This window comes from Copidosoma floridanum, unplaced genomic scaffold, assembly GCF_036245765.1.
Source record: "Copidosoma floridanum isolate Cflo_tuat_1 unplaced genomic scaffold, Cflo_Japanese_pri ptg000025l, whole genome shotgun sequence".
Lineage (NCBI taxonomy): Eukaryota > Metazoa > Arthropoda > Insecta > Hymenoptera > Encyrtidae > Copidosoma > Copidosoma floridanum.
Window position 1 is genome coordinate 121,429 of NW_028321902.1, and position 12,075 is coordinate 133,503.

General features: G+C 38.7%; 1 protein-coding gene and 1 non-coding gene across 2 annotated transcripts; both read left to right on the forward strand.

Moving 5' to 3' along the window:
* The first annotated feature begins 4,453 nt into the window (after positions 1-4,453).
* Positions 4,454-10,867, forward strand: Tmf (TATA element modulatory factor). The gene is made up of 14 exons (XM_089595293.1): positions 4,454-4,734; positions 4,863-5,337; positions 5,403-5,903; positions 5,992-6,356; positions 6,443-6,834; positions 6,926-7,030; positions 7,103-7,384; positions 7,445-7,774; positions 7,855-8,067; positions 8,142-8,288; positions 8,371-8,763; positions 8,837-9,077; positions 9,147-9,270; positions 9,338-10,867. Exons 2-14 carry the CDS (start codon positions 4,875-4,877, stop codon positions 9,622-9,624), a joined length of 3,843 nt encoding a protein of 1,280 aa, XP_089451419.1. The 5' UTR covers positions 4,454-4,734; positions 4,863-4,874; the 3' UTR covers positions 9,625-10,867.
* A 600-nt stretch (positions 10,868-11,467) lies between these two features.
* Positions 11,468-11,562, forward strand: TRNAI-UAU (transfer RNA isoleucine (anticodon UAU)). Its single transcript has 2 exons — positions 11,468-11,505; positions 11,527-11,562. It is a non-coding gene; the product is annotated as a tRNA-Ile (tRNA).
* Positions 11,563-12,075: the final 513 nt, after the last annotated feature.

Sequence of the window (12,075 nt, forward strand, 5' to 3'; positions counted from 1 at the left end):
CGTTTAAAAAAAGAAACAATACGAGGTGTTATGCGTCTCAATCGGTCTACAACTTTTTTCATAAAAAATAAAAAACGCTTAAAATGGCCATTTTTTTGCATTTAATTACAGCTACTTAAATGGTCTTATAAACTTTTGTTGAGCTCAAACTGTAGGTATTTGTGTAATACTTTTCTCTCTCTGATAAAAATTTTGTTAAAAATGTTTTTTGAGTTTTGTCACTATTTGCAAAAATGTAAAATAGCTGTTTTGTTAAAATGGCGGAGAAATTGCCAAAATATATAGCTATTTCTGCGATTTGTCAGTAATTTTTCCGTCAAAAAAGTGGACAGAGGACCTTTTTAAAAAAACTAACTCTCCTGCACTCAAACAGAGCAAGCACAAGGTACTTTTTTTATTAATAAAAAAATTATAGTTGTCCTACCCACCTACCAAGGAAGAATAAACTTAAATAAGAGTCTTTGTCCACATCAGCTTTTGAAATATGCCGTTTTTTATCGAATGACTTACCTAAAAAGCGCGCAACAACTATGTGAATATTTTCATTCCATACTTGGATGTATAAACATTTTTTTCCTCTTTATTTACGTGAAATCAGATCTTATCCCTCTGCTCCTGGATAAATTTTTAAGCATAGTGATTTCTTATAATTAACATATGTGATTTTACAAATAAAGTGTTAAATATCTGATCACATTTTTTAGTATGCACTTGCAACTAGTTAACTGTGCAATAATTTGTGTATTTATAGTAACTGATATTTTTTTAAATTTAATATTAAAAATAACGACAGTTAATCAATGATATATTGGGATTGTATAATTATTGCATAGTTTCTCTGTTATAGTCATTTTTAATCTTAAATTTTAATTAGCGTTAAACAAAAAGTTTTGTTTGATACTAACTTTTTAATATTTACTTGAAACCACATTATCTATAGAAAAAAAAAAAAAAAAAAAAAAGCGAACTGCTACACAAGAGGTTTGAACGAAAAGACAAAACACAAGGCGACGTGCGAGCTTTTAACTCTGACCACGCCGCCGTCTATGTGTACGAGGCGAAGAAGTTCTATAAGCTTAAGTATACCATGTAACCGTACCACGTAGTGCATTAAAAAAAAAACTCTTACCTAAACGAAAAGTATAATCATAATCGTAGAAATTTAAACAAATTTTTTTTTATATTCAATATGAGCACTATTACTTTGGTTTTTGGCTATTTGTGTGAATCGAGGTGTGAATTATCAATGTCCAGACCGTAACAATCACATTTTGAATTCAAATATGTATTCTGCGAAATGTAACACAGGATCTAAAATTTTCCGCGGCCATACATAAATCTAAAACATAAGCTGTGGCCAAAAATACTGATTTTTTGACCTGCTAAAGTACTTCCTTCATTTTTCAGAGCATCAAAATAGTTTTTAAAAAATCTACAAAAATTTCGAAAGTTTGTATTTTTTTGAGATCTACAACTGTAGTATTCACAACTTGATGTAACTATGTCAACTTTTTACTATACTCTTCAGAAATAAATTTTCAAATTATTTTTAAATATTTATTGCCTTTACGTATACATCAGGATTGTAATTTGAATAAAAGTTAAAGATATATAAAAATTATACTTCGATGAGACTTGCATTTTTTCTTACTACTTATACAGTAACACACACCATTAATACAAACTAAAAGATATAGCAAAAAAATGATTTAATTAATGTTTTTCAATGTTTTTAATTTTTCAAACATGAAGATGGTTCTGAAAAAAACTAACTTTAATTTATCAAAATTGTACATTCCTGGGGCTGGTTATACTTTTCCCTTCGACGAAATTTTAAACTGTCGGGTTTTGGTATGAACATGAAACTACAAACCAAATCTAAGCACCATCTTTTCAGATAGTTGATTTACATGTCTTTATAAGTGGCGGTTACATTTTTTACTCTGGCAAAAATACAGGGCACTTGTGTGAATCAGTCATGCCTAAAAACGTGAGGTAATTCTTTTTATCTATTTAATGTATATTTCTTATGTAGTACTTGGCTAAATCATTATTGGTAAGTAACTTTTTTATGTATGAGTATAAGACAATATAGAACTACGAGTGCCATACAAACTGTATATGTTGCGCCTAAAAAACGAGAAAAAACTTGACCGATTTTGAATTGTTATCCGACAACTTTGTGAGGCTGACGATGTATCAAGAAAAATAAAATTTATTGTCACTATTCGATGTAACACGTCTTTGTGTGAGATATCGAGGAAAAAATTATTCATGATGTACTACCAACATGTGTCGCTTTTTTTACAAATAAATTAATATATGTTTTTAAAAAATGTTAGATTAGGAAATTTTACAAAAATGTAAGAACCAGAAAGAGCTAAACCTATAAAATATTTCGCAAATAATACACCTAACGTGCAAAATTTAAAAAAGCATGCGTCAAGGCTTGTTTTCCCCAACCAGCTGGAGAGAAGTTTTTTTTTTAAATTTAACTACACTAAACAAATCAGGACCATATTTCCTTAAAAAAAAGAAGCCATATACCATGTTTTTATTACCCACTGATAATGTCACACCTGTGGTGTTCCTCAGTTGGGCCATACGCGTTTAACGTCAATTTGTATGCTTAAAAACTCGCTTAACATGCGTAAAAAAGTATTTAATGCCAAGGACATTGATAAACATTATCTTAAAGTAAAAATAAAAAAAAAAGGACAAAAGTCGGCAAGAGTTAGGTCCAGGTGTCTACGTATAGACACAAGGATTACTAACTCCTGCACCTTCAAGCTGGTCAGGACGACAGAGATACAGTTAACCGGTCCTCGAAACGAACACATCACGGGCGAAACGAAGAGCACCGAACGGTCACCCATCCAAGTACTAACCGCAGCATATGATGCTTTACTTCGGAGACCGGCGGAACTGCATTTCTATAATCGAGCCACCGAGAAGGTATTTGTTCACTGATATTTTTGAATATAACAACGCCTTGGCTATGCGTTGACAAAACCTCTGTTTTTCTCTCTTCCCCCCCCCCCTCCCACATCGTTTCTATCGTTATCTTTTCGGTTTGTCATCGATAATTAGATGTACACTGGCCGGACATTGATTCGTTACGCGCGAAATTTAAAAAGTTTTAGAAAATTTTCAGCACCGCTGTCCCGTAAATACTATCATATATTGTATTATTTGTACTTACTACATACCTATGCATGTAACGGTATAAGTAGGATTATGTAAACCTTTGTTATTTTTTTTAGCATGACGATTCGTCCAGAGTATTTCACAGTTTTCGTAGTGCAAAAACAAACAAATATTTAGAGTTAGCTAGAGCATGGTCACGGATTTAAAGAGATATCAAAGAAATGTTCTTCTCTCTCGCATTGTCTCTCCATTTATAATTTCAAATAAGATATGCGACAGAAAACTGCGTGGAATGTCACTGTACTGACAATGCAAGAAAAACTTTAAAAACAATTTTTTTTTTTTTTTTAACATGCAGTCATCATTAAAAATTTTGAAAATTTCAAAAAAAAAAAAAAAAAGAATAATAATAATGTCATAAAACCATGGTACATAAGTATAATAAAACGGTACTTGAATTGTTTGTTTTTCAATTACATCACAAAACTGAAGTAGGTAAAGTAAATCATTATATTATATAGCTTCTACATATTTCGAGACGTATCATGTCTTCCGAAATGCACGCAACATAATGAAAATACACATTTTTACGTGACACTTCTTAAATGTGATACATAATTTTTTTATGTCTTTTTGTTTTTAATGTATCAGTTGGATTAGTCTTAATTAGATACATTTTTTATAAAAATGTTGTGTATTTATGTGTAATGTTGTGTAATTGTATATGTCATAAGTTACCTGAAATACAATTATAATTTAAAGAAAGTATTTTATGAAAAGGCAAGCACTAAGAAAGTAATTATTAAGAAATTGTAATTTCTGTACACTGGAGGCGGTCTAATTTTGTACATTATATTGTATTATTCAAGTATAGATGATATTCTGTTCTTAAATTGCTTAAAATTCAAATGAGAATTGAAGAACCGAGTTACATGGTTTTTAAGTATATCTGATGAAGTGTGATATTATAAATGTGGTGTGGAAAGGGAGAGAGTCCGCGAGATTCATCGATATAGCGTATTATTGGATGCGATGTATTGGATCGTTATCGATCGTCGAGTCAATGTTGATTCCGCTGTTTGCTGTACCTGTAGAATTAACCTTATTCACAAGTATATCACATGAGAAATACTTACTCATGGTAAACTAAGAAACTTCTTGGTTGTTCGTCGGTAAAAAAGATAAGCAAGTAACTCACGATAGATAGAGTAGATCACACTTATACCGAAGGCCCGCATAAATGAAATCTTCTTTTACCAAAAAGTTGTGCTGTGCTAATCTTCAACGTCAAGATCGTCGACTGCTATACAAACATCAGCATCTGGAGGAAGGAAGTGGAGTAAAAAAACGCAACATTATTTTTCTTTTTTATTGCGAAACATGTAAACTGTGCGAGTATGTAAAAAAAAACCACCGTGATTTCCATAAAATGCGTGCATACTTTTTATGTCTGTCGGTGACAGATAAAATATAGGCGTACGCGGGCATGCATAGTGTGTTTTGGTAATTTGTCGAGCAAGTGGATGTTGATTGTTGTCTGAGCAATTGCATTTGTCGGAAAACTCTGACAATTCCTTTACTGACAAGGTCAGTTTTTTTTTTCTTCTAATTTTTCAATCATTCATCAACATGTACGACAAATATCACAGGGATCAAGATAAAATGAAAAACGTATAGTTACATTGTAGGACTACAAATAAAATTTGCTTTGTCAGATATGTGGAAGGATGAGTTGGTTCGATACATCGGGGTTCGCCAGTTTGGCCAAGACAGCGCTGAAGGAGGCGCAAAAGACCATAGACAAGGCCCTGGACATCAAAGATGAGGAACAGAAACAACAACAGCAGCAGCAGCATCAGTCAGCTGGCATGTCATCGGACTTTTTTGACTCCTGGGGTGTCAAAAGCGAAGAGAACAGCAAAGAAGCTGGTACTAGTCAAAAGCAACAGGCCACCAGCATCTGGGGTAGCTTTACAGGGTCGTTTTTTGAGAATCCAAAGGACGCTCCGATAGCCATGACGGGCAAGGCGGCTGGTACGTTTAGAATTGACAATCTGCAGTCGTCGCTTCCTGAAAGTCTGTCGGATAAAACGGCCGGTGAAAGCTTATCAGCCGTTCAGTCGACTAGTGAGCCAAATAATACTTGCGTAGCATCAAAGTATGAAAGTTTTGAGGAATGCACCAGTGAAGGTATATTTTTTTTGTTTTAATCGAAATCATGCAATGATTGTACGTGAATGCTTTGTGTTTTTTAGCGTTTGCAATCGAAAATGTGTCGTCGGATAAGCAGATTAGCCAATCAAAAACCGATGAGACCTGTACAAGTGCCAAATGGTTGGAAGAGAGTAGACCGAGTCCAGTGGAGACTATCGACACGAGCAAAAAAAACAATAGTGTCGTTTCGAGAAAGAAAGAACAGCCAGGCGCGAGTCACTCGCTCAATAGGTTGTCGATTTTATCAGCCGAAAGCGATAAAAAGAGCTCGGAAAGCTGTGAGATTTTGAGTCCGAGTACCGATGGCACCAACAGTCCAGACTCGGATGTGAACTCTCTGAGCGCGACGATGGGCCAAAAAGCCGATTCGGAGTCCGTGGAAGTGTTGCCGGACAGTTTGGTCACGTCCCCGAGCTCGGTCGAGGTGTTGAGCGACTGGAAGAGCGACGAGGATTCGTACATGTCTCCCATGGACGACAAGATGTTGGAGACCTCCATCACACCGACGCCTGATGATACTCCAGATACTTCTACGGATGGAGGTATGCCATTTTCATCGCCCCCTCCCCCTCCCCGATTGTTTTTACATGAAAAATAAATGACAACTTTTATTCATCCATTGTACAAAAGACATCAAAAGTTCAACAAGTACGCTGGAGGGTTCACAACAGGCGATGTCGCTTACATCCCGGAGTCTACGCTCGCGCGACTTGTATGAATCAACGACGAGCCTGACGTCCCCGGAGATCGAGATACTCGCTAGTACCGCAGACCCAGAGGATGGAGACGAGGTCAGTCTCGCCGACGACTCTTACACTTCCGCGTCGGAGAGCACAATGATGACGATCGTCGAAACGGCTCAGCTGCATCACTTGGAGTCGAGACAGATGCACGAGTCCTACCCGGATCCTCGCCAAGTCGCCTGTGTCAGTCCGGGTTCTGATTACTCGATGAACCTGAGTCTGGAGTCGCTCAAAGACATCAAACCTGGACTGGTAGGACAGAATAACTATTGAAAAAGAATTGGTTTTTTTTTTTTTTTTTTAAAGAAAGGGGAAAAAAAAGAAGGAATTTGTTTCAGCCAACGCTGCATCTTCCCATCGAGGCGATAACGAAGCAGCCGATTCGCAAGCCCGACTTCCCGGATCCCACGAAAAAGCTCGCCGAGCTCGAGCCACCGTTCGACCACCTAAAGTCGTCCACCATCGAGCCACCCGAGCCCAAAACGGCCGACACCTTAGAACGCAGCAGCGGAAGCGAGCAACACCTCATGCTCACGGATTCGAGCTGCGAGGAGACGCTCATAGAGAGTAGCTCCGAGGAGAACGTCCTCATCGAGCAGCAAGAGCAGACCCTCACCGCTAGTTCGTACGTCAAGACGATGCTCGCCGAAGCTATGGCCGAGAAGGCTGACCCCGAGAGGCACTGCGTCGAAGTGCCACCCAGGGAAAATTCGCCCATTTCATCCGAGAGGTGCGTTGTACGAACCATTTTTTTTTTTTTTTTTTTTTTTTTTTTTTTTTTTTCTTACTGAGATGAAAAAGCGCTCGTTATTGCTGTACAGCCGTTCGGATTTGGTGAAGATCGGATCCGACCAGACGAGCGGCCACACGAGCGGCGACGAACTGGAGACGACGACGACGTCGAGCGACATCGAAATAATATCCAGGTATAGGTACGCGCCCATAATATCCAGTGTTTTTGTCCCTCCAAATGACTAACTTTGAGCTTCGAATCACAGTCCAAACGGCGACTCCAGCTCGACGCAGTCGCGCCAGAGTCCGGCCAACTCGCAGACGTGCGTCAAGGGGTCGGATCTACTGACGAGGACTTTGAAGACTAGGGGCCACTCGCGCGAACTGAGCGAGATAAGCGTCGGCTCGGACGACGCGAGCCTTGAAATCGAACGGCTGGTGAGACGCCTGCGCGAGATGACCGACATCCTCGAGGCTCGCGAATCCAAGCTCATCGAAGTCAGTCGCGCCAACATGGAACTACACGAGCACAACGCCAGTTTGAAAAAGTAGAGTTTTCACCTGTGCGAGGAGGTATCGTGAATTGATTGCGATTCTTTTTCCCCCAGGCAACTCGACCACGTGGAGAAACATGCCGAGCACAGCCAAGATTTGACCCAGATCACGGACGAGTACACCCAGCGCTTGTCGGCGCTGGAGCGTAAATTCCAGCAGGCGATCAGGGAACGGGACTCGCTGCGCAAGAGTCTCGAGCAGACGAAGCAGGAGTCGGCTTCGAGGCAGTTGGCGGCCGAGATGAGCGCCGAGAAAGACGAGATAATTCGAGAACTGCGCGAGGAGGGCGAGAAGCTCAGCAAGCAGCAGCTCCAGCACAGCAACATCATCAAGAAGCTCAGGGCTAAGGAGAAGGAGAACGAGGCACTGATCAAAAGTCAAAAGTCAGCGCTAAGCCAAGTGTTTTGATGCCTCGTTGATTTAGGTTTTGAAGGATGAGTCGTTTAAAGCTTTCGTTTTGCAGAGAACAGCTGGAAGAGCAGACCACCGAGTTGGAAAGACTGAAGCGGTCTCTGTACGCGAAAGAAGAAGTGGAAAGGAGCCAGATAGAGGCCGTGCACACTCTAACTGCCAAGCAAAAGAAACAGGAAAAAGAAATCATGGGTCTTAGTGAACAGCTCGACCACGTTACCAATAAAATGGAAGCTTACAAAAAGAGCTTTGACGCCGCCAAAGCGTAAATATCCATGTCACAGTATTTCTTTTGCCTTTGGAAAGTATAAGGGAAATTGAACTGTTTTGTTTGTTTAGCGAATTGTTGGAGACTAAGGATAGGCTGACCGATGCCGAGGAAGAATTGAAATTGGCCGTAGAAAACGCTGGGGAGTCACACCAGCTTTTAGCCCAAGTGGAAGATTTGAAGGTGAAGCTCAGGCAGACCGAAGAAGCTCGCGTGAAGTAAGTGCAACCTCCATCGCATTCGAAAACTGAGCAATAAATTTATTTATTTATTTATTTATTGTTTTTTTAATACTTTTAGAAAAGAGCAGTCACTGAAGCAAGAAAGCCTTGAGCTCCTGAAGCGCTTGGAAGCCGCGGAATCCCGCAGCGAGGAAATCTCGGAGTCAGCGTCGCAGGCGACGAAGCCTCTGCTGCGTCAATTGGAACAGTTGCAGTCGAGTCTCACTCAAAAGACGAATCTTTACATGCGCCAGGAGGAGATGATGAGCGAGAAAATAGCTGATCTGCAAACGAAGCTCGAGAGTACCAGTGAAACCAATCGATCGCTGGCCGAGGAAAACACGAATTTAAAGTCCAGGTGTTCCGTTTTGGAGGGCAAAATCACTGCCAAGGAAAACGAGAGGAGAAAACTCGAGGATACGATTACAACTATCGAAGAGCGGAACAAAAAGCTCGCCGACGAAATCGAAGGGTCAGTGTGTTGTTGGAATGACAATCCGACAAATTGAATAACCGTTTTATTTACTTATTTTATGTTTTTACAGGCAAAAAAAACTTTTGAAGACCAACGAGGAGATGTACACCTCTGAAATCAATGGTTTGAAGCGAGAAATCGCAGCTTTGGAAAACAAACTCTCGGTGGAAAAGGCGGCAATGGATGCCGAGAGGCGCAAAAGCCACGCGATCCTTGAACAGCAGCAGAGTGTCGACGAGGAGTTGAGATTGAGTCCTACCTTGAGCATCGAGAGGGACTCTGTTAGTAGTGCCAATAGCGTTTGGCCGGCGGTAAGCTTTTGTGTACCCATTAATCCACGAGAAAGCAAAAACATTGTGCTGACGTACATACGTTTTTAGTTCAACGATTCGATGTTTGAAAGTGGCTCCGGCAGGTTCCCGAACGTGTACGAAAGCTTCAGGGCTGGCTCAAACAGTTCGTCCGTTATCGAGAATCTCCAGGCGCAGCTGAAACAACGAGATGGTGCGTCATCCTGAATCAACTCAATACGTGCTGCAAAGGTGCAAATCTCAAATGTGATTATTTTTAGGTGAAATTCAACAACTGCAGTGGGATCTTTCGCGACGGAACGTAGAAAGGGATGTTCTAAACACCGAAGTGTCCTCGCTGACGGCCCAAGTCGAAGACCTCACGGTTACGGTGGCGGAAATTGAAACGATCAAAGAAAATTTACGCGACATCCAGACCAAGTATGATGCACTCTTGCAAATGTACGGCGAAAAAGTCGAGGAGAATCAGGAGTTGCGTCTGGACCTCGTGGATGTGAAGGAGATGTACAAGACGCAGATTGATCAGTTGATGAAAAGAGACCTCTGAAGAAGTTTGAAATCGATGTTGGAAAATTGAAGCTGATGCAACGCGTATGGTTATTTCTTTTTTTTTTTTTTTTTGTAAATATAGGTAAAAATGCATGGATTGTGCAAGGCTGATGTAAGGATGGAGCATAGAGTGCGGTGTGTCTGTTGTTTTGTAATTTTATTGAATGGCACTTGTAAGATATAGTTGGTTTTGATGTGTTGAACGATCATCAGATTACTTTTTTTTTCATTTTGTTTTCTACACGTGGAAGCCAAACGGTCGCATTTTGATTACAAATTGTATAAAGCTATGTCATAAACAATGAAAACATCACTGCGACTATTTACAAAGTCTGATTTTTAATGCAAAATTGTCTGATGAATGAGAAACGTAGGGTTTTGTAGCTTTTAAAAATTCAAATTCAATGCAGAGAAACAAAACTTTTTACAAATATTCAAAAAAATTACTTTAAAGTTGTGTAGCTTTTTGTAGAAATCATCTTGTTTTGTAGATACTATAAATATTTTATTAAAATTTTATCGTTACGCAAGAACGCAACTTGTCGAGAACCACTTTCCAAACAACTATTTGTTGTTGAATAGTATTTCACGGACTAAGTATCGAATATTCATACACTGAATACGTATTTATTTTAATTCATAGAGATACTGTATGAAATGTATTGACGTTCGACAAGCACGAAAATTATAAAGAAATTTCGAAGGTGCAGTTTAGCTCGTATGAAAACACATTACGACATCCGTAGTGTCGCGTCCATCAAGTACGATTGTAAGTTATAAGTTTCGATTCAATAAAATCACACAAATTATTGTTACGGTGGCTTGAGGAAGGTGTATATAATTTTTAAAATTACATTTTATTAAAGGTGCAAACGAGTTACTTTTAAGGTGGCCAAAAAAAAAATCCTTTTTTTTCACCCCTTAGAACTGGTTAAAAATTGTTTGCAAATATGGAAGTGTACACATATTTTTACTTTTTTTTGTTTTATGTACATACAAACACATTATTGTTGCAACTATATATATTATTGTTCTTTTATGATTGTTTTTCTTTCCCGTGTGATAACGTAAATGATAAATACCCGAGAAAATCGAAAGCTAAGAGTCGATAGTCATGTGATATTGGATTGTAATATATTATAACCAACAAAATCAATTTAATAATAACATTTCAAATTAAAAATTAATTTTTCAATTCTTTCCTAAGCTCTACTCGTTCACAACAAATTTTTTTACCATTTTTTATACTTTGAAAAAGTGTGACATTTATGTTCATATCATCTGCAGCTCGTAACTTCCTCTTTTTTTACCATCGCGCAGTTCATCCCTACCTTATCCACGGGCAGTAATATAGGACTATTAAAATTATCATAAATTAACAATGAAATTAACTTTGCAATACTAGTACGATTAGAAGCAAAAAATTTATTTATCTGATTAAATTTATTAAAAATTAATATTAAATAACAAACCACTCGATAAATTACCGTCAGTCGAGATTCTTGCTGGCACGCGTTAATCGCGTAAATTGCAAAATAAAATCAACCATATATTAAGCAGCCGAACAGTAAGTATTACTTCTCGTAAAATTATTACACTCACCGATGAGCTCTCTCATCGAAAAAAAAAAAAAAAAAGAGAGTAGTGATTAGAAAAAAAAAAATAATAATAAGAAACACACGTTGTACACGTACAAAAAAAAAAAAAGGAACGCATTGTTTTTCCGGAAAACGCTCCAATTGGGGCAAAATCGAGCTAAACGGACGAGCGTTGTTACCAGCTTTGTGACACAATTTCTAGGGCCGGCTGAAAAGCTGCTATTCTGGCCTTGTTCCCCAACAGCTCCAGTGGCGCAATTGGTTAGCGCACGGTACTTATATGACAGTGTCTCGTGTGAGCAATGCCGGGGTTGTGAGTTCGAGCCTCACCTGGAGCATATTTTTTTACCCCCGCCCTTGGGCCCGTACCCACCTCCTTTTGCCGTGGTTCAATTTTTATGTACCCATCGTCGGGGCTTTGTCGTGTTCTTTTCTCCAATTATCGTGTGAGAATGAGTTTTTCGGTGCTTCAACAAGATAATATTAGGTGACGATAAACAATATAGATTTACAATTTAATCATCATCTCGGGTGCAACTTGATGCAATCGTTTTAAATAAAAACCCGCCAAACGGACAAAATTGTCTGGCCTAGCTTGGAGCTGTTTTAAATGAGTAACGTTAGTGGAGAAAATGTTGAAAAGTTGACGTAATACTTATGTAGTAAAAGCAGGCCGACAGAGAATCTCTTCAAAAATTTTGTAAGTACAATATTTTCATGAATTTCAACTTCTTTTTTCTAGTAAGCACTTGGCATCGTTTTTGGCCATTATTTTTCTTTTTAATATTCATGAACTAACAGGATTACTAAGCTATTAACTGAAGTGCTAACTGAGGTGTTTCGGAAACTGG

What these genes read in the sequence shown, in the direction of transcription:
- Tmf (XM_089595293.1), top strand. Translation starts at nt 4,875, where the DNA reads ATGAGTTGGTTCGATACATCGGGGTTCGCCAGTTTGGCCAAGACAGCG. An exon ending in GACATCGAAATAATATCCAG is followed by an intron (nt 7,031 to 7,102) that starts GTATAGGTACGC and finishes TTCGAATCACAG; the next exon opens with TCCAAACGGCGACTCCAGCT. An exon ending in CACAACGCCAGTTTGAAAAA is followed by an intron (nt 7,385 to 7,444) that starts GTAGAGTTTTCA and finishes TTTTTCCCCCAG; the next exon opens with GCAACTCGACCACGTGGAGA.